The sequence below is a fragment of the Syngnathus scovelli genome, chromosome 14, assembly GCF_024217435.2.
Source record: "Syngnathus scovelli strain Florida chromosome 14, RoL_Ssco_1.2, whole genome shotgun sequence".
Lineage (NCBI taxonomy): Eukaryota > Metazoa > Chordata > Actinopteri > Syngnathiformes > Syngnathidae > Syngnathus > Syngnathus scovelli.
In genome coordinates, this window is record NC_090860.1 from 4,422,501 (window position 1) to 4,449,173 (window position 26,673).

The 26,673-nt window shown below is 45.5% G+C and overlaps 1 protein-coding gene across 2 annotated transcripts in view; it reads right to left on the reverse strand.

Moving 5' to 3' along the window:
- eapp (e2f-associated phosphoprotein) overlaps window positions 1-22,811 on the reverse strand; it is a 23,863-nt gene extending 1,052 nt beyond the window's left edge. Inside the window, exons 1-3 of one of the 2 annotated variants that reach the window (XM_049740272.2) lie at window positions 22,604-22,811; window positions 17,365-17,546; window positions 17,002-17,127 (exon numbers count right to left, since the gene is read on the reverse strand). In XM_049740272.2, coding sequence (XP_049596229.1) covers window positions 17,002-17,127; window positions 17,365-17,546; window positions 22,604-22,674 — 379 coding nt within the window. In that variant the 5' untranslated portion in view covers window positions 22,675-22,811. The remainder of the gene's footprint in view (window positions 1-17,001; window positions 17,128-17,364; window positions 17,547-22,603) is intronic. The other variant, XM_049740273.2, reaches the window with a different exon arrangement.
- Window positions 22,812-26,673: the final 3,862 nt, after the last annotated feature.

Below are 26,673 nucleotides of genomic sequence, written 5' to 3' on the forward strand. Positions count from 1 at the left end.
ACTTGTGCGCAGCGCTAAGTTAAAGGTTGCTGTATCGACTGAGTATGTTGCTGTGATCGTGTGCGTATTTGACACAAGGTGAATATATACATTTTATTGTTATTACTGTCCACCATTGTGCCGTATGTCCGATCGCGGTTTGCTTCGTGTGCGCACCGTTTGATTGACAGCTCCGGCGCGCTCCTTAAGTTTGCATCGTACGAGTAGCCGTTAGGCAGCGGCACGGCGACTAACGGACGCCAGCAATTGTATTTTGTTGTCTCTATGACTTATGTTTGGTGTGTTGCCCAGAGTATTTCATTTATGGTTATTTAGTATAGCGGAACCGTTACGCGCAGTTAGTTATGTAATGTGTGCCGTCTACTAGTGTTGTGTGACGTCAGAAGTTGAGCATCGACTTACGTGCTGTATTTCTGTATGTTGCAGAACCGCACACACACGCACACACCCTCCCACACACCCTTCACTCGCTTCATACGATAATCACACACACAAGAATCACATTCACACACCCAAAGACTCACCCATGTACACTACACACACCTGCTCTCACATCCTTACAATCAAACGTGTGCCTATACCCTTTTGCCAGTTTGCCTGTATGCCCCTATGAGCCACAGTGCCTGTTATTTTTTTGCCAATCATTCAGTAAAGCAATCAAAACTGAACCACGTCTTCCCTCCTGTGTTCTGACCGACACCTGGGGGCGAAAAGAGCATAACCTTGTATTGCTGCATTGTATTAAAACCCAACCAATCAGCATTTAAATTCAATTCTTCTGACATTTTGCTCACCAAAAACAAGTTGTAATGAATGTGAACTTTTAATGCATTTTACTCAGAAGGTTACTTTGAACCCTGAGGCTTAAATGGCGGCGCAGCGTATTTATGGATTTTTACGGCATCCAGGGGGCACTCTCGCAGGAAGCAAGAGCGAGACAGACGAAGAAGAGATAATGCGCCGAAGAAGACGTGCTAGTTTGTGTTTTGAACATTTCGCGCATCACGCACACACCCTCATCGTGGAAAACACACGAAGAAATTAAATTAAAAGCAATCGATTTGGCTGTCAAAGAGGGAAATAGAGCTGCGGCACGTAAGCTTGGCATCAATGAATCGATGGTGAGACGTTGGAGACGGCAGCGAGAATAACTGACACAATGCAGAAAGACGACAAAAGCTTTCAGAGGTAATAAAAGCAGATGGCCCGAAGTTGAAAACATTCTTGAAGACTGGGTGAACACACAGAGAGCAGACGGCCGAGGTGTTTCCACCGTGCAGATCCGACTGAAAGCCAAAACAATCGCCACCGGAAAGAAGATTGAAGATTTTACAGGTGGACCATCATGGTGTCTCAGATTTATGAGACGAAAGGGCCTGTCAATCAGGGCACGGACGACTGTGTCAGCAACTCCCTCCCGACTACAAGGAAAAAGTTACAAACTTCCACAAATTCACACAAACAAAGATAGCTGAGAATTCAATCGGACCAGACGAGATCATAAATATGGATGAAGTGCCTTTGATGTTTGACTTGCCTCTCACTAGAACTGTAAACAGGAAAGGTGAATCCTCCGTCATGCTGAAAACAACTGGCCATGAGCGAATGCATTTTACTTGTGTTCTGAGCTGCACAGCATCCGGACAAAAGCTTCCACCAATGGTGATTTTTAAGCGAATGACTATGCCAAAAGAAAACCTCCCGAAAGGCATTGTCGTGAAAGTAAACACGAAAGGGTGGATGATGGAAAGCCTAATGAAGGAATGGCTGGCGGAGTGCTAAGGCAAGCGACCAGGAGGATTTTTTCACAGAAAAAAAACACTGCTCGTTTTGGACAGCATGAGGGCCCATATCACAGATTCTGTGAAAGCTGCCATCAAGAGGACAAACTCAATTCCAGCTGGTGATTCCTTGCAGCCACTCGACATCAGTGTGAATCGTGCATTTAAAGTGGCACTCCGAGTTGAGTGGAAGGCGTGGATGACCAGCGGCGAGAAATCATTCACCAAAACTGGCCGCATGCGAAGAGCAACTTTTGCTCAAGTCTGCTAGTGGATCCTGACTGCGTGGGGCAGTGTGAAAAAATCCACGATCACCAACGGGTTTCGAAAGGCTGGACTGTTGCGTGATGAAGATAACGGCACAAGCACAACTTTGCCTCGAGACAAAAGTGTCAGTCCGACACTGAAGAAGACGACTTCAGTGGTTTTAGTACACAGGAGGAAGATGAAGATAGCGATCAATGACTTTTCTGCTAGGCTGGTTATTTTTTTTAACCAGCGGTGTTACTGCCGTTGTACTGTCGTGTTGCTGCTGTGTTATTGCCGTGTTACAGGCACTTTTTGGAAAAAGACATTTATTTACAGTAAGCGATCAATGACTTTTCTGGTAGGCTGGTTATTTTTTTAACCAGATGTGTTACTGCAGTTTTACTGGCGTTGTACTGCCTTGTTGCTGCTGTGTTACTGCCGTGCACTTTTTGGAAAAATGCATGTATTTACGGTAATTAAAAATTACTGTAAAAAAATCTTTCTGTGTATCATCTTTCTGTGTAAATATCTCATGTTACAACTTGGACACCTGCTTTTATACACAAACCATCATTATGGGGGGCTTATATGATTATTTCCGTGATTTTTGTGATGATGATCACTTTTATACACTCATAAAAAGGCTGTGGACCGCTGTTGTGCGGCACCGCTTTGCTGGACGGACGATATATGGACACGGTCACTGGAGAGAAAAGTGGTGTGTTGATCGCATGTCCATCCGCCAGGCGAATAGTGCCGTATAATTCACACAAAAAGACAGAACGAGACCAAGACGGACATTACTGAAAGGAAGCTTTAATACACAAACCGTCATTATGGGTGACAAAAGAAATGCATATGATGCCGCTTTTAAGCTAAAGGTCAGTCTTCTTCTGGTATTTTCTCTCCTGTTCTCTCTGATTCAGACTGTTTGTCGGAGATTTTAGCCGGAGCGGCGGTGCTATACAAGCTAGCGCGACGGCGGCGACGCGGAAAACGAGCGGGAGCCCTCGTAAAGCTGAGGCAGAGAGGGTTCCGTTCTGCCCTACCGTCAATTCATCTGGCGAATGTCCGCTCCCTGGCGAACAAGATGGACGAACTGCTGCTCCTCACTTCAAGGAACACGGACTTCAGCAGATCCGCCGCGCTGTGTTTTGTTGAGACGTGGCTTAGCGAACAAACCCCCCACCACGCCATGGAGTTAGCTGGGTTTCGGCTAACGCGTGCAGATCGCAGCGCGGAGCTCTCCGGAAAATCAAAGGGAGGTGGTCTCTGTTTCTACATTAATGAACGTTGGTGTACCGATGTCATGGTGTTGAAAGAGTTTTGCAGCCCTCTCCTAGAAACACTTTTCATAAACTGCCGGCCGTTCTATTCACCACGGGAGTTCTCCTCGATCGTCATGGCGGCTGTTAGATAAATTGTATATATATGTTATCATGCGTTCCCTAATGAGTACTTATTAATAAAGTTATTGCGCAGAATGCTTGCTGTTTCTTCTTGCAGACATCACCCAGTCCACAACAAGTCAAACGATGCTGTCTGGAGCTTCCTGACCTTCTACACATCTGGGAATCCAAGAAAGTTGTTGATGTCTGCACATGTCATTTTGTCTATGCACTCTTTTCACATGACTACTTTGTTTCCCATAACATTTTATCCTTGCACACTTTTCGTTTCTCATGGGATCCTGTCTGCGACTTCTAGTTTCACATAGAATCTCGTTTCTTCTCTCATGAGACAAAGCCCACGCTTTCCCCCCCACCTATCAGGGGCTAGTCTCACATTGTAGGTAGGGCATTCCTGAATAAAAAGAGAGGAGTGTAAACAAGACCTTTAGTGTAGTTGGATTGATGCAAGTCTGAATGCACTCCTCGCGAGAAAAGACTCAACATTCTGCCTCACTGGTTTTGCCTGCTGATCCTTTTGCTGAATCTGAACCTAACAGATTTTTGGGGGCTCGTCCGGGATCTCAAAAGACCTATTTCGGGGTTCCGGCCGACTTTTCGACCCAGGACAAGTCCTTGGCCAAGGCATATTGAGGAAACCCTTTTCACGGGGCTGACTCGATCAGTTGGCTGGACACCGGAGTGGTTGACGAGATCATCCGAGGAGAAGGCCCAGCAGACTGTGAGTACGAATCTTGATTCTGTTGAAGTAATGAAAGTGCAGTGACAAGAGGTCACTTAAAACCTTGACAATTCTAGACCCTATCAAGTGCAATTAGAAACAGTAAATTCCGCTGGGATGTTGGAGTCCCCTGACTGATAAGTCAGTTAAATTCCATGGGAAAGCGGACCAATCTGTTTTCTAAAGAAATACAGGTAATTTGGAGCAGTTAAATTCCGCTGAGGTGTCGTGGGCCTCCTAATTAACCTTCCTAATGTGTTAGTGTTAGCTTTCTGCTGCCATCTGTGGTGTTTTCTTAACTCTGGTTTAGCTGGTTTGGATTCTTTATCCGTGAAAAGATAGGTTTTATATCGGCTTTGGGGAAAAAGCAAAAATAGGGTTTTTCTTACACAATAGGAAGGTTAAAGAGTTTAGATTTTGTTAAGATCCACGGGAGGGCGGACTCCCCTGCTTGCCTGTGGGAAGATAAGAGTGCGCATTGTGTGTGTGTGTGCGTGTGTGTGTGTGTGTGTGTGATTTGACTGAGAGTGATCTCCTTTGAGCTCTCCTTTGTGTAAAATACACGGGACTGTAAACCGTGGCTTTGTGTGGACGAAAGCAGGGATTCTCCGTTTCCTCCGGAGACTCACCACACATCGAACATTTAAACACTGTCCTGTGAATAAAGTCAACTCGGAAATTTAGAAAATAAACCATGGGGACAGCGAATAGCAAACAAAAACCGCTACCCCGACATGAATTAAAATGCAAAGATTGGAAATTGATGGAAGAAGGCGACCCCGAAAATGTAAGATATCTTGATAAATGGATAACTGATTACAAATTTGATGGTCAGCTGAAAACAAATTCGTTGAATAACCTAAAGCAAGCAATTGATGCTAAATGTGGTGTAAAGAAGAATAGAGACGGGTATCATCTGATAGTACAATGGGAATTAGAAGCTGAAAAGAGAAAATGTGGGCAGATAAGAGAAAAATTGAGAGATAAGGAAGACGAAGAAAAGATAAAAAAGAACTTGCTGTTGCACAGGCAGGAGGATGATGAGACAGTGTCAGCTCGGACCCGCTTGAAGGCTGAGGCTGACAATGCGATGAATGAGGATGAAAAAAATGATCAAATTGTCAAGGCGGAGATTGCGGCACGCCAAGGCGAACCGATTTTTCCGTCTTTATACCCCAAATTACCAAACACAGATCATCCTCCTGAGTATAGTGCTTCTGCTCGTGGTATGTTGACGCGGAGCCGTGCTAAGTTGGATCCTTCGGCTGATGCATACCCGATGATTGAAGTGGCAAATCCTCATGATGATGGAGGACCCACAATTTTAGTGTACAGAACATGGACCAGTGCTGATATAAAATCGGCAATTGAGGGTATAGCGTTGCCCACTGAAGATGTTGATCAATACTGTACTGACGTGAAACAACTCATTGCTTCGTATAATTTGAGAGGCGATGAAGTACAGCAGGTTTTCATGGCATCCTTAACCAAACATCGGGCAAGCGTTAAAGGCACCTGGGATCCTTTTGATTCCCGGGGCCGTCCATTGGAATGTAACGGGGTGCCATTGCAGACAGAAATTGACCGCCTATTGGGCAGGATAAAAATAAAATTCGAACGTAGAGCAAATTACACAGACATTGGCCGAACCAAACAAAAAGAAGATGAGTTGTTTGAAGACTTTAGACACAGACTCGAAAGAGTGTTCAAAGCCAATAGTGGCTTGGAGCATGGAACTGATGTTTATGACCAACAACTCAAAAATGCTCTACATGCAAATTCGCATCCAGCAATCCAAACCTGGATCACTAAACATATGATCACTTTCCCGACATCTACCTTGCCACAGTTCATTGATCATGCAATACACGCCGAAAAAGAAGTCAATTCAAAAAGAGCAAAAGATAAGGGGAAAAAAGACACCGTGTTTTTTGTTGAAGGAGGGCAGTCTGAAGTGTTCTATCAAAATAAGACCTTCGAACCACGCCTAGGGGGGCGTGGTCGTAACATATTCCGTGGCAAAGGTAGCGGGGGGTACAGTCGTGATTCTCCCAATTATGGAACAAATGACCAGCCCGCTTCAGGTCAGTCAAAGCGGTACAATTCTGAACCTATTTGCTGGTCATGTGGGAAGAAAGGCCATATAGCAAGAAACTGCCCAGGTAATTACAAGGGCGGGAGTAGACCTCCCTTATGACTAGACAACGATCAAAATACAGTTGGAACAACTGTCTTGTCAACAGCTCCCCCTGTTGATGTCGATTTGAACATTCAAGATTTGTTGATGAACAATATTGAGAAGCCAGTGATAACTCTAATGGTAAACGGGACTCCAATAACCTTTTTGTGTGACTCAGGGGCATGTGTGACCACATGTCGTGACATACCTGCAGGTGTGCAACCAAACGGTAAATCCTTTTGGGTGAGAGCAGCAAATGGGCTGGCAACCCCAGTTCCCCAGTCTCGACCAGTTTGGATACGGGACCTGGAAGGGGGAAGTTGTTGCACTCCCATTTTGCTGATGCCCAGTTGCCCTACTAATTTGCTAGGTAGAGATGCTCTCACTGCCCTTGGGCTTTCCCTTGTGTCTCTTGACGGTCAAATTGTTGTCAAAAGGCGACACCAGTTACAGATTTTTGGTCAATTTCACTGCTACTATTTTTATTCATTGGATTGGGCTGATGCAGAAGTGATGGAATTTGGTTCCCCTCTTTTGGCCCGTGTGGCCACTCTTTTGCGTTGCCCTGAACAGGCAATGGAGGCCGATAAACTGCACCTAACTATGTGGCATAAAGACACACCTGGTCCTGATCACAACTACGAGAACATGCTTGAGGCTGCTACACCTGCCACTTTGACGGCATCTTTCCTTCTGCATGATGGTGAAAGCGTGCTTGTGTGGTTATACAAACGGCTCCCCCTGCTGTTCAAAGATTGCACATGTCTCCCACTCCGCTCCACATCTCTCTCTACAGGCCTCACACCGCAGTGTGGCAATGTTTGGGATTTATGGCTGGTGATGCCTTGGCAGCCTCTGACTGGACTCAGGTTAATCCTGACTCCACCAAGCTTTTCAAACAAAATATGGCTCGAGACTCGTCATTCATTAGTGGAATCCATGCTGATCCTGGTGTTGAGCAAACACCCTCATTTTGAGATTTAGTGCTGACGTCAGATGACGAGCACGTCCTCGCTGAGGTCCCGAGTCATCTTTGGTCTGCGGGTCCTTCTGACGTTGGTTTAGTGAAAGGTGCGCTTCCTGTTGTCATAAGACTGAAAACTGAATACCGCCCTTGTGTGAGGCAATATCCTTTAAAATCTGATGCCTTACAGGGGATCGCACCTGTTATTTCTGATTTATTAAAAGCAGGTGTCATTGTTCCTTGCCCGGATTCTCCTTGCAATACTCCAATTTTCCCTGTGAAGAAGGCACTCCCTTCTGTTGGGTGGAGACTGGTGCAAGACTTGCAAGCTGTAAACAATGCGGTTATTCAGAGGGCACCTTGTGTCCCTGACCCGCATACCTTATTAAATTCATTGACACCTGATGCGAAATTCTTCACAGTGATTGACATTAGCAATGCTTTTTTCTCTGTCCCTATTGCGGAAGAAAGTCAGTTTTGGTTTGCGTTTACATATGCTGGCTCCAGGTACACCTTTACGAGGTTGCCACAGGGGTATTGTGAAAGCCCGACAATTTACTCACAGGTGATGGCAGCCAGCATGGCTAAATTTGTCCCGCCAATGGGAAGTCAAATCTTGCTCTGTTGATGACATTTTGATAGCGTCTCCTAATTTGGCCTCTTGCCAGAAAGACACGCTTGCTGTGCTGCATCACTTGGTAGGTGAAGGCCACAAGGTCAACAAGAACAAGCTTCAACTGTGGTCCGCTGAAATTAAGTATCTAGGCCACGATCTGAGTTCCCAAGGTCGATCCATAATTGAGAGCAGAAAGGCCTCTATTTTACAAGCTCCTAAGCCGCTAACAAAGAAGCAAATTATGTCTTTTTTGGGTCTCACGGGTTATTGTAGAAGCTGGATACTGGATTATGCCCAAATTGTTGCTCCTCTGTCCAAATTGATGTATGTGGAGGACATCTCGATGTCCATTCACTTAAAATGGACTCCTGAAGCTGAGGATGCTTTTGTTTTGATCAGACTTTGGTCTCCAGCTCCACTCTAGCCTTGCCCAACTATGACAAGGTATTTGTCCAAACTGTTGACTGCAAAGGTCATTACATGACCTCCGTTTTGCTCCAATCACATGGCTCAAGGTTGCGACCTATTGCTTTTTATTCCTCTAAACTGGACAGTGTTGCATGTGCTCTCCCTCCATGCGTGAGGGCCGTGGTGGCGGCCTCCATGGCTGTGGAGAGCAGTGTTGGTGTTGTGTTGTTTCATCGTTTGACGCTGAAAGTTCCTCATGCTGTCTCAGCTCTTCTGCTGCAGACTAATATGACCTTCCTGTCGCCTGCGCGTCATCTTTCTTGCATGGCTACGTTGCTGTCTCAGCCACATCTGACCGTTGAAAGATGCACGACACTCAATCCTGCCACTCTCATTCCCCTTCCTGGCGACGGCAAATTCCATGATTGTGTCGATGCTGCCCAACAAGTTGCTAAGGCTCGGCCTGATTTGGAAGATACGCCTCTGCCAGATGGTCATGTGGTTTTTGTTGATGGGTCTTCTAAGAAAAATGAATCTGGTGTGACCCTTACTGGGTATGCCATTGTTACTGCCGACATGGTTTTGGAGGCTGCTAAACTGCCAACCAATATGTCTGCACAGGCCGCTGAGCTCATTGCTTTGACTGGGGCCTGCAAATTGTTTGTGGGGCCTGCAAATTGTTTGTAAACAAATCCGTCACTATCTGAACTGATAGTCAGTATGCTTTTGCTACAGTACACGTGTTTGCTCAGCAGTGGAGCAACCGTGGCATGATAACTTCTGCAGGGAAGCCCGTCACCCATTCCACATTACTGACTCAACTTTTGGACGCTGTCCAGCTGCCTTTAAAGATAGCAGTTTGCAAATGTGCTGCTCACACTGCGTGCTCTGATCCTGTTTCTCTCGGTAATGCTTTTGCTGACAAAGCGAAGGCCGCTGCAGAAGGCCTGCTCCATGTCCTCTCGTCTCTCACAGCTCATGATTCGATGTCACACATCCCCCCTGATGTGTTGCTTGACATGCAGTCTCAGAGCCCCTCCCAGGAACGGCTTTCTTGGGAAAAACGGGGTGCAACTAAAAACACTGTTGGTCATTTTGTGTGACCTTTGGGCAAACCTGTCTTGCCTCGTAACTTGTTCAAATGGGCTGCTATTTCGAGTCATGGGGTCACCCATGTCTCGACGGGGGGTATGGTGAAACAAGTTGAGGCTATTTATACAACATACGGCTTTGCAGCTTTTTCAAAACAATTTTGCAGAGCGTGTTTGATCTGTGCTAAACATAACCCACAAGGCAATTTAAGACCTCAGAGAGGGAAATTCCCGACTCCATTGTATCCGTTTCAGATAATACATATGGATTATATCCAATTACATAAATGTGAAGGGAAAGAATATTGTTTAGTCATAATAGACGCATTTTCTAAATGGGTAGAAACATTTCCTACCAAACATGCTGATGCACTCACAGTGGCAAAAGCCTTATGCAAAGACATCATTCCAAGATACGGTATTCCGGAAACAATTTACAGCGACAATGGTCCACATTTTGTAAATCAAATAGTGCATAACATTGGGAGAATGTTCCACATAAATTTAAAGAACCATTGCTCTTATCATCCACAATCAGCTGGCCTTGTTGAGAGATTTAACGTGACTATAAAAAACAGATTAAAGAAATGTATGGAGGAAACCAAACGACCATGGACTCAGTGCTTAGACCTGGTCAAAATGTACATAAATATTACAAGTACAAAAGGGCTAACTCCCTATGAAACAATGTTTGGAAGGCCTTACAGGCTTCCTCAGTTCAAGAACACATGGGAGATCCCCGAGGAAGCCACGTTAGCTGATTACATGAGAAAAATGTTGGAACGTCAAAAGAATCTAACCAATGACACTGATGATGAACCCATTTCTCCGCAGGAAGACCCCAAAGTGGTACCGGGAGACTGGGTCTTGATCAAGAGTATCAAGAGGAAGAATTGGCATTCACCCAAGTGGGAAGGTCCTTTTTTGGTACTACTCACGACACCTAATGCTTTGAAAATAGCCGAACGCAACACGTGGATTCATTTATCTCATTGTAAAAAGGTGATCTCTGCAGACCCAACCTAAAGTACGGAAGGTGAGCAAAGTCTGGTAATAGTGCCTGATTCTGGTGCCAAGATCCAGGGTTGACACGAAAGCTAGCAGAAGCCAATTTCCAAGACACCAACCCGAAGCTCAGGGTGTTGACTCTGAGGAGATCCAAAAACATGAGCATTAGAGAGTAATTTGGTGAGTGCTTTAATCAGGCTGTGGCCTGCGCTAAGTCTGCCATGTGTTTTTGGTTGCTTTTGCTGGTTTGTGTTACCATTGTGTTTTTTTCGGGGGTTATTTTATTTGGAGGGATAGAGTACCATGAGCCTCGAACATTCTTCTCTCAGGCGACTACTAACGCTAATTCTAATCGATATGGCTCATGGGGAGAAATTGCTAGACATAAGCGCGACACTAAATCCCCTTTTGATCATGTTGTTTGTGTTCCAGGAGCCGTCCGTGTTCCAACTTGTGTACCATGGCTTTTGTCTTGGGCTTATAATAACTCATTAATGTTTACTGTGGCTCCTAATACATCTTCTTCTATTATTTTACCTTTGAAAAGTTTGAAAGGGTTTCGTAATGGTCACCCCACTACTGGAGATAAATGGCTCGGGTATTGGTGGTATTTAACTGGCCACCCGGTTAACACCGGCTGGGGCACCCTTGTCACCACACAAATGCGAGGGTATTGGCCCTCTGGTTCCAGTGACGAGGCTGTGTTCTTTGCTAAACGAGTGACTTTGATAAATCGGGGCACAAGCCTCCTTTTGACTCTTACACTCCCTGATGGTCAAATTCGTCCTCCAAATGCCACCTTGTTTAACACTTCTTGTTGGGGTTTTCAACTGTGGGCTTGGTCCTCTGGAATCGATCCTCGCTTTCCTATTGCTATTTGCCTTAATAGAACAATGTCGGTCGCAGACCGTCCCGTTACAAATAAATACACCCTGTCAACAGGAGCAAAAATCACAAGTATGCTCCTCACTGATGTAGACAGCTATTTTGTGGCCTCCACAGGGATAAGCGGTCATACCAACAACTGGCTTCTTATGGCTGAGCAGGCCGCAAAGATGGCTGACACCAGTTGCATTGCATGCATGGGTCCAAGACCTCTTTTGAAAATCATACCTGCGAATATAGGTCCTAAGTGTGCTGTTACTTTAATGTTAAGCCTATCCATTTCACCCACTCATGATTGTTTTAAATGGGATAAGGTTTACCCTGTTGCCTCTATGACAAAATATAAACCCCTTTTTTCGTCCGATGTAGCTAAGGGTAATTTTACATGTATTAGATTACCTGGTACCGGTGAGGAGCTCGGCGCCCTACCTCCTCTATGGTGTGGGTCCATGACCAATGTCACTGCCCCTTTTTTGCCCATTGCTCGTAGTGATGTTTGGTTTTGGTGTAATAGTAACAAACTTTATGATAGGTTGCCTTTCGACAGCTCCGGAATTTGCGCCTTGGCAACCCTATTGCTACCTGTTCATTTGATACCGATGTCCTCTTATGATCTAACATCTTTTGCTAAATCCGTGGTTCCCGTATTCTGGCCGAGAACGAAACGAAACGCCGAATGGCGGGGCGCGGCTAATCCAACTTACATTGACGCCATTGGTGTTCCTAGAGGAGTACCGGATGAGTATAAGCTGGTGAATCAGATAGCAGCTGGTTTTGAATCCGCCCTGTGTTGGTGGTGTACTATTAACAAAAATGTTGACAGGATTAACTACGTCCATTACAACGTGCAGAGGCTTGGAAACTGGTCCGAGGCGGGTTTCAAGGCGGTCCACTCCCAACTGGCCGCTACTTCCCTCATGGCTTTCCAGAATCGAATGGCCCTTGACATGCTACTCTCAAAGGAGGGCGGTGTCTGCGCCATGTTCGGTGAGCAATGTTGCACGTTTATTCCGAATAATACTGCAGCCGGCGGAAGCCTGTCCCAGGCCCTTGAGGGCCTGCGGACCTTGAACGGGAAGATGAAGGAGCACAGTGGGGTGAACACAGAGGTTTGGACCGACTGGTTGAACGTGTTCGGAAAGTACCGCACCCTGGTTTCCTCTGCCCTGGTCTCCATAGCCGTTTTCTCTGCCATTTTGACCTTGTGTGGATGTTGTTGCATCCCTTGTCTCCGATCCCTAATTAACAGACTAATTACAACTGCTATCTCTCCACCAGCTGAAACTTTCCCGTTGCTCCAAAGGGATGACCTTTCGATCGACGCGGGTTCCTTCTCTAGTGACGACCCGGTCGGCGACTCTATTGTGGTAAACCTGTCCGGTTTGTTTCTTGACCCTAGCTTTGCCGATTATGACTCAGTTTCCTCCTGAGTCTAAGTTAGTTCTTGGGAAATGTGATCCCTTGGCTGAAAATCTTTTTGAAGTGGCCATATGGGTGATGAGTTGTTCTCCGGGAACTTATGATAAAACAGGGGGGAATTGTTAGATAAATTGTATATATATGTTATCATGCGTTCCCTAATGAGTACTTATTAATAAAGTTATTGCGCAGAATGCTTGCCGTTTCTTCTTGCAGACATCACCCAGTCCACAACAAGTCAAACGATGCTGTCTGGAGCTTCCTGACCTTCTACACATCTGGGAATCCAAGAAAGTTGTTGATGTCTGCACATGTCATTTTGTCTATGCACTCTTTTCACATGACTACTTTGTTTCCCATAACATTTTATCCTTGCACACTTTTCGTTTCTCATGGGATCCTGTCTGCGACTTCTAGTTTCACATAGAATCTCGTTTCTTCTCTCATGAGACAAAGCCCACGCTTTCCCCCCCACCTATCAGGGGCTAGTCTCACATTGTAGGTAGGGCATTCCTGAATAAAAAGAGAGGAGTGTAAACAAGACCTTTAGTGTAGTTGGATTGATGTAAGTCTGAATGCACTCCTCGCGAGAAAAGACTCAACATTCTGCCTCACTGGTTTTGTCTGCTGATCCTTTTGCTGAATCTGAACCTAACAGCGGCTGTTTACATCCCACCACACGCACGTGCGAGTGAAGCCACGCAGATGCTGGCAGACCAGGTGACAGACATGGAGTATCTTCTACCAAATTCACTAATCATTGTTCTGGGTGATCTTAACAGGGCGAACCTCGCACACGAACTCCCCAGATACAGACAGCACATAACGTGTCCCACCAGAGGGGCACAGACACTGGACCACTGCTACACCGTAATTAAGGATGCATACCACTCTGTGGCTCGTGCAGCTTTAGGACTCTCGGACCACTGTCTAGTTCATCTGATCCCTGCCTACAGACAGAAACTAAAAACTTCTAAGCCTGTGGTGAGGACTGTCAGGAAGTGGACAGTGGAGTCAAGGCAGGACCTCCAAGCCTGCTTTGACTGCACCGATTGGAGTGTTTTTGAAGCTGCAAATTCAGACTTGCATGAACTCACTGACACTGTCATATCATACATCAGTTTTTGTGAGGATCTGTGTGTGCAGACTAAGACCTTCTGCACGTACAACAACGACAAACCTTGGTTTACACCGAACCTTAGGAGGCTGCGCAAAGTCAAGGAGGAGGCCTACAGGAGCGGCGACCGGGACCTGTTCAAGCAGACCAGAAACACACTGAACCGAGAGGTCAGGAAAGCCAGGAGGTGTTACGGGGAGAGCCTGGAGAGACACCTCTCTGCCAATCCTGATCCCTCAACAGTGTGGAAAGGCCTGCAGAGCATCACGGGCTTCAAGAAACGAACCCCCCGTCCTGTGGAGAGCCCAAGGCTCGCTGACCAGCTAAACAGGTTCTACTGCAGGTTTGATCGGTCCTCCCACACAACGGGACCTCCTGCAGCACAATCCACACAATCCACATACTCACCTCCCCCCACAACTGCTCTGTCCACACCTCCATCACCGTAGTCACCGACTCTCTCTCTTGCAGAGGCCGCGCCCGCACTCCAGATTCGCGAGGAGGAAGTGCGCCAGATGTTCCGGAGACAAAAGATCAGGAAGGCACCGGGCCCAGACGGCGTGTCACCTTCCTGCTTGAAAGTCTGCGCTGAGCAGCTGGCGCCCACCTTTGCACGGATCTTCAACCGTTCCCTGGAGCTGTGTGAGGTGCCCTCGTGCTTCAAGAGCTCCACCATCGTTCCAGTGGCCAAGAAGCCCGCCATCACAGGTATGAATGACTATAGACCTGTTGCACTGACATCTGTGGTCATGAAATCTTTCGAGAGGTTAGTACTGAACCACCTGAAGGATGTCACGGGCCCCCTGCTGGACCCCCTCCAGTTTGCCTACCGGGCAAATAGGTCGGTGGATGATGCGGTCAACATGGGACTGCACTACATCCTGCAACACCTGGACACCCCAGGAAAGTACGCCAGGATCCTGTTTGTGGACTTCAGCCCGGCGTTCAACACCATCGCTCCTGACATCCTCCAACAGAAGCTCATCCAGCTTGCGGTGCCTGCCTCCACCTGTCAGTGGATCACCAGCTTCCTGACCAACAGGAGACAGCGTGTGAGGCTGGGGAGCATCACATCTGACACCCTGACCACCAACACTGGAGCCCCTCAGGGATGCGTCCTCTCCCCACTGCTCTTCTCCCTCTACACCAACGATTTCTCCGCAAGTGACTCTTCCGTGAAGCTCCTGAAGTATGCAGACGACACCACTCTCATCGGACTGATCCAGAACGGTGATGAGACTGCGTACAGACAGGAGGTGGAGCGGCTGGTCCACTGGTGCAGCCAAAACCACCTGGACCTGAACCCGCTCAAGACCGTGGAGATGACAGTGGACTTCAGGCGAGGCCCTTCACCACTTTCACTCACTCACTATCCGCAGTAATACTATTCTCTCATCAGACACCTTCAAGTTCCTGGGAACCACAATCTCTCGGGACCTGAAATGGACCGGCCACATAGACTCTGTCCGGAAGAAGGCCCAGCAGAGGCTGTACTTCCTGAGACAGCTCAAGAAGTTCAACCTGCCACGGGAGCTGCTGAAGACCTTCTACACTGCCATCATCCAGTCTGTCCTCTGCACCTCCATCACTGTCTGGTTTGGATCGGCCTCCAAACAAGACAAGCACAGACTGCAACGGACAATAAGGACTGCAGAAAAGATAATTGGAATCAACCTCCCATCTATCCAAGACTTGTACCTGTCCAGGACCAGGAAACGTGCAAGTAACATCTCAACAGACCCTTCGCACCCAGGTTGCAGCCTATTTGAACTACTCCCCTCCGGACGCCGTTATAGAGCTCTGTACACTAGAACCAGCAGACACAGAGACAGCTTCTTCCCCCAGGCTGTCGCTCTGATGAACTCACACCACTCAGAGTCTCAGAGTCATTACTGTGCAATAACATCCCGCTTGCCACACCTTTTTTGTCTACACTGTTTGTATTATGTGTCCTCTCTGCATCCATTGCAGCCTGGTCATCCTAGAAGAGGGACCCTCCCATCTGTGGTCTCTTCTCAAGGTTTCTCATTTCCCCTAGCTGGAGTTTTGAGTTTTTCCTTGCCCTCTTGGGAGTTTAAGATCAGGGGGTGTTTGAGAATATCTTTCGTTCTTCACATGTCCTGAGTGTTGTTGTTAGTCACCTAAATGTTGAACAGAGGCTGTGATTTACCGAAGTCAAATTCCTTGTTTGGCACGCTCAAACATGGCGAATAAAAAACTCTTGAATCTTGAACGTTGATGACATTGTGTTGCGTCACCCTTTTCTTTATTTCGTGGTCCCGTCGTCTACTCTGGAGCTATACGTGTCGCTCGCTAGCTTAATGTAATTTAACGCTTCGTGCATGAATAAGATTAGCATGAACAGACCCTCATCACACTTGAAGAAATGCATAAAAGCGACAACGAAAGAGAGACTGAGAAAGTGTGAGGCGAAGGATATCTAACGCTATTCCAATCGGACACTGAGGAGGAAGACTTCGATGGTTTCAATGCACAGGAGGAAGATGAAGACGACGAAGGTCTTTATTTTACTTTTCCTAGTATGTTTTTTTAATCAGCCCTGTTAGTGCTGTTTTACCTCCGTGTTGCTGCGGTATTACTGCCGCGTCACAGGCAGTGTTTGGAAAGAAATGTTAAGGTATGTTATTAAAACTTTAAATAAGCTTTCTGTGTCCAGTCTTTCTTTGTTAATGACTCGCGTGCACACTTCCGTGTTGCTGCGGTACTCCTGCTGCGTCACAGGCAATGTTTAGAAAGACATGTTAAATTATGTTATTAAAACTTTAAAAAGGCTTTCTATGTACTGTCTTTCTTTGTAAAAAAAAACCCGTGCGCCGGTGCGGCTTATGTAAGAAAAAAACTAAAATATCCCCGAATTTTAGCTGGTGCGGCTTATAGTCCGGTGCGGTTTATAGTCCGGAAATTACGGTAATCATTTATGTATAAAAATTTAATTTGGTGCTCAAAAAGTCTTTTTTCAAACTAGAGTCTTGAAAAAGAGGGGGTTGTCTTATAATTCGGGCCAATACAGTATAACTTCAATTTTGGCCACAACACAATGCCCATAGAAAATGAAATGACTAAATGACGCAGTAAATGCGGCAAAAGGTGCAAGTTGTGTTCTCAGAAACGCCGATTTACGATGCAAACTTACTTGGCTGGTGGTCTTCGTCTGAGTCTGAGTCAAAGTAGATGTTGTCGTACATCCGTGGCTCGGCGTGTGTTGGGCCTTTGCCTCTGCTTCCTGAACCCTGCACTGGATCGCACGGGTAACAACAGACTAAGAAACGGATGCGAAAAGCAAATATATGGCAGGCGGCAATCAGGTCGACCTCGGAAGACAAAAACATGTTTGCAAGGGCTCAACAATTCATCTGACTCAAATTGAAGCGTGAACGGAATGGACCCCCCCCCCCTTCTGGCAGCGCTTAATGTATCACACAAGTCGGTAATTTAATCAGTTATCTGGGCGCTGTCCATCTAGGTGTGTTCGGGGGTGGCGGTTATGGAAACGGACCTGTGCCAGCAAGCATCCAGGTGTCCTCCATGGTCCTGAGGGTGGAGCTGAGCTCAGCCTCCATCTCCTTCTCAAAGTCGTCATCGCTGGACGACTCGCTCTCGCCCGTCAGGTATTCTCGGATCAGCTTCTTCTTCTGCTCCGGCGTGCCGCGAAGAAGCACGTCCAGCTCGTCCTCTGAACTACCACAACAATACAAGTATTGCGTTGCAACTTTTTTTTTTTTAAATACATTAGAAGAATAGGCCGAATTGGACGAAAAGCCAAAGAACTTTAGTTGAACACGCTAAAAACAATGTAAAATAAACAGCGATTAATGAAATGAATAGATGAAAATCAATTATCACTTTCTTTTACCGAACAGAACGTTAAAGGTGATGTATCATGGTTATAAGCGTTTCTTTTTACATTTTACTCATTCAGTTGTGGTCTATGTAAAGTGGAACAGCAAAGCTTTTGTCTGAATTTCTCATTTTCATAGCATCACAGGCCCCTCTTTTCCCCTTGTTCTGAGAAGCGGCTTTTGGTGCTGGCTCTTTAAATGCAAACGAGATACTTCACAACCCACTCCCTCCAGGCCGCAAGATGTGCACCTCCCTTTCCGGTCGGACATATTAGTAGTTTTTTAGCCGAGGTAGAGTTTACTTTCACCACAAACTTTTTGGACTGATTAAAAGATGTCAGCAGCAGAAGACTTGTCCATACAACCATGTATAACATGTAACCAAATAAATACCCTCACAATATTTATGAACACGGCTTGTAAACAAGCACTGCAGTCAAGTTATGAAGTAAGCTAATACTAGTGTTAGCGAGAAGCTAACGAATGCATTGAACACATTATGTTCCCAAAGAATAAAACAGCACCTTTGATGCAATTCATCTAATTTAACTACTAAAAATACGTCCACAAGGAGTGAAAACACAGCGTTGAGATCATCAGAGGGGTATTCCAGAAAGTGGGTTATGTGAAAACTCTGAGTAAGTTAACCCTGAAATGAGAGAAACTGAGTTATCCATTCGAGAAAGAGAGGCAACTTAAACTCTGGGTCAATTACTGCGGTGTGGTAAGTTCCTCTGTGAACATAACCTGCTCGCTGGCAGGTTTACTATAAGAGACCCAGAGTTTCTACCTGTCTCCTCCCACACAAAGAAAGCGGTTAATCATGGATTGTCCGTTTATTCAAAATCCAATCGTCATCAAAGCTGGAATAATTCAAAACGCTTTACGTCGCGAGAGTATCTTCCGACCCAGATTAGACATTTTATCATTTCCAGAAGAATATCTTTTCAAACGCTACCGCTTTTCTTTGAACAGTATAATTTATCTCAATAACCATATAGCGCCAACCTCACACCGCGAACGAGCACTCACATCAGAGCAAACTTTATGCATAGCACAACGTTTTTTTTTTGTTGTTTTTTTGCAAACAGCATTTTCTTTATAATATTGGAACAGAGCATAGCTTTTTTCTGTTGGCTGAGCAGAACTCAATGTTTGTTTTAAAATAGTATTTTAATGAGTGTTGGTGTAGGCTACAGCATCGCATTTTAAATGACTTCAATAGGTAGGTAAATGAGTTTGTGTCAAGTGTTAATCCACAAAGTGTAGAATTAATTGAAAGGCCATTGGAAAACATTTTGTTTGGGGGTTTAAATTATTTGAAGTGGCCAATGAATTAACATTTTAGTTTAAATTAATATTGACTTTGTTTAATAGCCTAAGTCCATTTAAAACAATTCTATTAAAATCAAAGTAAAGCGCAATCACAGCCCAGCAAAACATGCCTTGTTTTTATGTTTCATTTTGAGCTGCTTCCAAGCCCTTTTTTCTCCTGTTGGATTGCACCTAAATGGGAAATCAGATTTCATTCCTACTTAAATTAATAACGACAGGCTATGCTACGATCTTATGGTTAAATGTTACATCAATGGAATAGTACATTCAAATTTACGCATTGACTCAGGCATTTTCCTCCCATGATGTCTCTCTCTCTCCTTCGCTGCTGCAGCCGTATTAGATTTGCGGCAAAAAATACATTCGTACTTGCCGTAGGCCTGCATAAGGACCTCCAACTCCATCATGGTAAAATAAGGTGATCTGTTTTTGCTCATTTGTCATGGTGACTCGTGGTACCACGTCTCTATTGATGATGGCTATTGACCAGCTCAGTGGCCTAGTAGTAGAGTGTCCGCCCTGAGACTGGAAGGTTGTGGGTTCAAACCCCGGCCGGGTCATACCAAAGACTATAAAAATGGGACCCATTGCCTCCTTGCTTGGCACTCAGCATTAAGGGTTGGAATTGGGGGGTTAGATCACCAAATGATTCCCGAGCGCGGCACCTCTCCCCCAGGGGATGGATTAAAATCACATGGGGATGGGTTAAATGCAGAGTACAAATTTCACCACACCCAGATGTGTGTGTGACGATGATCATTGGGACTTTATTGTGGTTGTGCACTCGCATAACTCCAGGTTAACATGCTCAGAGTTGATTGACCTAACAAAGATCAGCTGTTCTGGAACCAAATACTCAGAGTCTTCCATCTCGGAGTAAGTCAACGCAAAATTCAGGGATAGAGTACCACAATTTTCGGACTAAAAGTCGTGCCGGAATATAGGTCGCATTAGCCATAAAATGCACAATAATGTGAAAAAAAAACATATACAAGTCGCTCCGGAGCATAAGTCGCATTTTGGGGGGAAATTTATTCGACAAAATCCAACACCAAGAACAGACATGAACGAGAAACAAGAGGCTAAATGATAGGTATGCTAACGTGACATAAACACAAACGAAGAGCTGAGAACGGGCCTGATGTAACATTCAAAGTTATTAAAAGAAACTATAACATTAATAACACGTTTATAAAACCATCTGTGTCACTCTAATTCATTAAATCCATCGATCGTCCTTTGTCAACAATGGATGTGCGCCGCTGACGGCACTTGCACTTCAAAATATTCCACAGGCCCATATAACGATATATAAATTAGATATCAAATAACTATTATATAAGCAATAATATTATCAAACCATCCGTGCACTCTAAATCATTAAATCCATCGATCAAATTCCTCGTCCTTTGTCAACAACGCCGCGCGTGCGCCCTGACGTCAGCCTTGTCGTTATTCCACAGATCTAGTATATAACTATATTGCAGCGTTAACAAAGTACAAGGAAAGACGTGGGTTTGGTAAACGGCTCTTTATTTAACAAAACAAACTTCCAGGGGTGTGGCGGCGTGGATTTTCAGCCACGGAGGTGGAAGAGAGATCCACAGAATAGGACCGGGCGTGCGTAAAAGCCATGACCGAGCCCCATCCACCGTCCCCGGACAGCCACCCGGCCGAGCGCCGGCCCCCGACTTCTATCCACGGAGGTGAAAGAGAGCTCCGTAGAGTAGGACCGGGCGTGCGTAAAAGCCATAATAGTTTTTCAAACCTTCTGTGACACTCCAAATCCTTAAATCCTTCAAACTCTTCATCCTCCGTGTCACTTAGAAACAAAGCCGCTTATGATGCCGGTAGTACGTGGGGCACTTCGTCACCTTCGTCATCCCGTGATCAACCTTTGTTCTTTTTGTAAACAACCACCGCGTCGCGCTGCTGACGTCACTTGAAATTCAAATTACAGTAATCCTTTGCTGCATCGCGGTTTCACTTTTTTTTTTTGTGTGTGAACATTTTTGAAAAAAAAACCATATAAGTCGCTCCTTATTATAAGTCCCTCCCTCACCCAAACTATGAAAAAAAAACGCAATTTATAGTCTGAAAATTACGGTATGTTGAACATGCTTTCCAGAATACCCCCCAGAAAGCCTGATGCTAATGCTACAAGAGCATCAAAGTAATATGAAAGTGTGTCAACTCAAGCTTACCGCTTTACTGTGTCCATCATTTTCATAGTTCAAAGGAACTGAACCCTCTGAAACTGAACCTTCAATGAAACGAAGTCTTTTGGCAAATCCTTCTCCATACTGACTAGAGATTTCTGGAACACTCATCCTTGAACAAGCAAGACTTTGTCCACAGATGTGGGAACTTCGTCCTGAAAAATGAAACTTAACCAAGCACTTGTTTGAGGTTCTGATGCTGGAGGGAAGGTGTAATGAGTTCTGTGGATTAATGCATTGAACAACAGAACATTTGATCTCTCCACTTGGCATCCTTGAGTTGTTTGGACTACAAAAGTCTCTCAAAGTAATAAAGATGGCAGATTTGTTTGGTAGTGCCACCACAGAGACTGTGACATAATAGATAAAAATACATAATCGAAAATGGGTCAAATTGAACGGAGTGAAAAATATCGCCCAAACAGACTGTAAAAGTATCTCTGCAGCACCTGGAGGAAATTTTTCTACAAACCTGGAGACTCCAAGTGCACAATAAAATTTATTTAGAATTCGGCGGCGCACTGGGTAACACATCCGCCTCACAGTTAGGAGGGTGCGTGCGGGTTCGATTCCACCTCCGGCCCTCTCTGTGTGGAGTTTGCATGTTCTCCCCGGGCCCGCGTGGGTTTTCTCCGGGCACTCCGGTTTCCTCCCACATCACAAAAACATGCTTGGTAGGCCGATTGTGCAAATTGTCCCTAGGTGCGACAGAGTACGAGTGCAAATGTTTTTTGGTCTCTGTGTGCCCTGCGATTGGCTTGCAACCGGTTCAGGGAGTCCCCCGCCTACTGCCCGATGACGGCTGGGATTGGCTCCAAGCACACCCGCGACCCCGGTGAGGACTAAATGGTTCAGAAAACGGATGGATGGATGGATGTCTCCTTTAAGACTTAGACTAATTTCAGTCATGTTGCCTGTTAGCACTCCATATTGGTAAAAGGTTGATAACCAGCAAAACAATGAACGACGTCATAGAGTCACTAAGTGCAAAAGCTTCACTGAATATTTGGAAAAACACCAGCAAACGGGTAAAATCACGATAGAAGAAGCGTCGCGGTGCTAATAAACAACACACTTGCTTATGAAGTTGATACAAGTGTTTTACCTTTGCACTTCATAGACACGGTCATGCTATAACGCTAAACAAATCGAAATGTCCGACGCTCCACTGCATGAAAATGTTTGTTGACAATTGCACACATTCACCGGAGTTAGACAACGATGCGCAAATTCGGGCAAAAGGCGAACGGTGCTAAGCTTATGTTTGTTCACAACCGGTTAGCCGCATTACAGGCTGCAGCCGGCCTAGCTAACAAACGTAAAAGACGAGTTGGTGAACAACCTGCTTGCTGCTCTCTCTTCGTCGCTCGGCTCCTCGAGCTCATACGAGTCGACATCACCGAATTTGTTCATCTTGCTGGTCGTTATGAGAAGATCTTCAAAGAAAGACACATCGGTACTAAGCGTGAGCGTACGACGAGCGGTTCCTTGTTTTCTTCTTTTACTAATAAGTGAGATTTCTTCTTCTTCGTCGTCTCTCTTCTTCGGGGGTTTCCGGGGAATACTACTTTGCTGCCACATATCAAATGGTTCAACAAGCGATTATGTTAATATGAATTAAATTGTAACATTTTATATAATAATATTATTGCAACTGTTCTAGTCACTAAATATTGGTTCCATCTGAGTAATGACACTTAGCCTGCTCTAAGATGAGCATTTGTTGAAACAAAAGGTAATGAGGATCCAAACGACAATAAACCATCAATAAAATACTCAATTGAATACGTTTTTGACTAATGATTGGTAAGTTATTAAAAAAGTCACTGAAATTTATTTCAACCTAAATTATTTGAACGTATAGCTTCCTGCAAAAAGACAATGAGTTAAAAAAGAAACAGATCATGAAAAACGTTTGTGAAACTGTAGTTTAAGCAGATAACTCCAGCGCACAAGACTTAAAGCTCAAGTCTTCCTCGAGGGTCAAGCAGAGGTCAGGGAAAGGTGACAACTGTACACAAACTTTAATGAAATTGTTTTTTTAAATTTCTAAATTTTTAAAAATTTAGATAATGATAGTGATGTGAAATTTACAATATCTCATATGACTTATAATTGCTCAAACTTTCATTGTTAAATTCAAGCCATGTTTGTATGTTTTGTCATGTGTTTTGTTTGTTTGTTTGTTTGTTTGTTTGTTTGTTTGTTTGTTTGTTTGTTTGTTTGTTTGTTTGTTCGTTCAGCGGGTGCCAATCGGCGCTTGTCGTCTGCTGAATAAGCGTTACAGGCCACACGCATCACTCGTTGCCGTGTCCACCTTTGTGGCCCTGTGAGAACTCATTCAACCAATTAGATACAGGTGGGATGCTAATTAGAAAGCAGCATGCGAAGGAGGTAAAAATATCATAATCGTGCACATGTGTACACGCGCAGCCCCCCTGCCAATCTCTCACACTGGGTGACACTCCCACACACGCACCCACAAACACTAAGGACAATAGAGGCGCGCGTGTGTGTGCATGCGTGTGCACACGCACGCGTGTGTGTCGAATTCATGCTGCTCTTCCTCTAATTTGTTTGAGTCTCCAAGAGTTTTTAGTCAAAGAACAACAGACTTTCAGCGTGTGACTTAATTGCCTCATTTGTTTGCTACCACACACACACACACACACACACACACACACACACACACACACACACACACACACACACACACACACACACACACACATACACACACACACACGCACACACACACACGCACGCACGCGCGCACGCAAATGCACAGTTGCTCTGTTATTGTATTGTTAGATTTTTGGTCCACAATTTGGGAAGCACGCTACCGCGCCTCACGGCACAAGCATAGCCAATCACCTGATATCCAATTTACTCACCGCGTGCTCGTTTTATTTCTTCAGTTTTAGGAAAAGGCTAAGACACCGAAACAAAATTTAGACTTACACTTGAGTTCAATCACAATTCTTGTTAAGAAAGCTCTGTTGTCAGGAAAGTACAATACAGCGCTGGGCCTTTCGTGCGACCATGCTCAAGAGCAGAAAGTCTCCATTCGGAAAAGGCAACGTTCAAGGTTCTTTGTTCAGCTTATATTCAGTTGCACATGCCGGTGTGGGCCGAGTTTGATGGGTGATGAGTCTTTGGGGTGGGGCAAGTTCGCAGGAGAGTTTGATTCCATGGGAGTGGGTGCTGGTTCGGTGAGAGCTGGTTCCGTGGGGTTGGGTTCTGATTATGGGAGATTAGATGTGTGTGGGGGCTATTGTTTTCCTTTCCGTCTTTCAGCCTTGACGATCATCATTGGCCGGGTTCTTGGCTGTCTCCCTCTGGCACCTGCTGGTTTTATCTCCAAGTGACCTTCCTGTAAACATTCTCCTCCATTCTTGCACATACACTGTCGCACCTCATCTATTCATCATTCTTTCAATTTTGTCATTTTGTACGGAATTATGTGAGCTTTTGGCTGTGACATCATCAATTTATTAATGTTCCCTGACTATGCAAAGTTTGTCCTCACCACTTACCATGTTTTTGTTAGTTTGTTCTTTTGATACTCCATGTACTTGCTTACGTCATCATATTCTTAGTTTAATTATGCTTTCAACCATATCTTTTCTTTGTTAGGCAAAATATTTCTCTCTGTCCAGAACGTTCAGTAGTAATCGAAAGCTGGCGTCTAGCATTAGTCAAAACATAAGATATAATCAAGTACTGAACATTTTTCGACGACTTTGGCGGTGTCCGTGATTTAGAAAATCATCAGGCATGTTCCTTAAGGGTCATTAAGCTATTCAGGCAATATATCAAAAAACATTTGTCATTTCAAAGTGCTCAGAAATACATATCAGATCATAAAGTTATAAAAACGTTTGTCATTACCAATATCAAAAATGTCTAGTTATGTCTTCTTTATTGATTTGGTGTGTAGGTATAATTATATGCTTAAAATGTTTCTTTTATTAATTTAATGTGAATATACTTGTCTGCTTATGTACTTTATTCAATGAGGTTTGAGCATATCTGTTTTTGTATCTAGGCAGGACTTTTTGTATTTCGAACCCATTCCTTCAGTATGCTTATGTCAAGGACTGTCAAGGACTGTAAAGCACATGGTCACATGGTGAGGAATTAGCAGGGACATTTGAAAATCACATAACTGTAAACAGAGCGCCTCGGTGGCGCGCTGGGTAGCACGTCAGCCTCACAGTTAGGAGGGTGCGGGCTTGATTCCACCTCCGGCCCTCCCTGTCCGGAGTTTGCGTGTTTTCCCTGGGCCCGCGTGGGTTTTCTCCGGGCACTCCGGTTTCCTCCCACATCCCAAAATCATGCTTGGTAGGCCGACTGAGCACTCCAAATTGTCCCTAGGTGTGAGTGCGAGTGCAAATGGTTGTTTGTCTCTGTGTGCCCTGCGATTGGCTGCCAACCGGTTTAGGGTGTCCCCCGCCTACTGCCCGATGACGGCTGGGATAGACTCCAAGCACACCCGCGACCCCCGTGAGGACTAAGCGGTTCAGAAACTGGATGGATGGATGTCTCCTTTAAGACTTAGACTAATTTCAGTCATGTTGCCTGTTAGCACTCCATATTGGTAAAAAGTTGATAAGCAGCAACGCAATGAACGACGTCATAGAACCCTAACCCTAACCTCGCCTACTGCCCGTTGACGGCTGGAATAGGCTCCAGCACACCCGCAACCCTCACGCACCACATAGCCGAGGAATTTGACAGAGGAGGCGTGGAACTCGCACTTCTCTGCCTTCACGTAGAGCGAATTCTCAAGGAGACGGCGCAGCACCGCCCGAACATGCTTGATGTGCTCAGGGAGCGAGCGGGAGAAGATGAGGATGTCGTCTAAATAAACAAACACGAATTTGTCCAGCATGTCTCGTAACACGTCGTTTATCAGGGACTGGAAAACCGCTGGGGCGTTGGTGAGCCCAAACGGAACCACCAAGTACTCGTAGTGTCCGCTCGGGGTGTTGAACGCCGTCTTCCACTCGTCTCCCTCCCGGATGCGGATCAGGTGGTAGGCGTTGCGAAGATCCAGCTTTGTGAAAATGGTGGCACCCTGAAGGCTCTCGAAGGCGGAAGACAGAAGAAGCAGAGGGTATCGGTTCTTTACAGTGATCTCGTTTATTCCCCGGTAGTCGATACACGGGCGTAGCGTGCGCTCCTTCTTCTTCACGAAGAAAAACCCCGCTCCCGCAGGTGAGGAGGACGGCCGTATGATACCGGCTGCCAGGGACTCCCGGATGTATTCCTCCATAGCCCGGCGCTCAGGAGCGGACAGGGAGTAGACGCGTCCCTTGGGAGGGAAGGTGCCGGGTAACAGATCGATAGCGCAATCGTAGGACCGGTATGGGGGAAGAGAAGTGGCCCTGGCTTTACTAAAAACCTCCT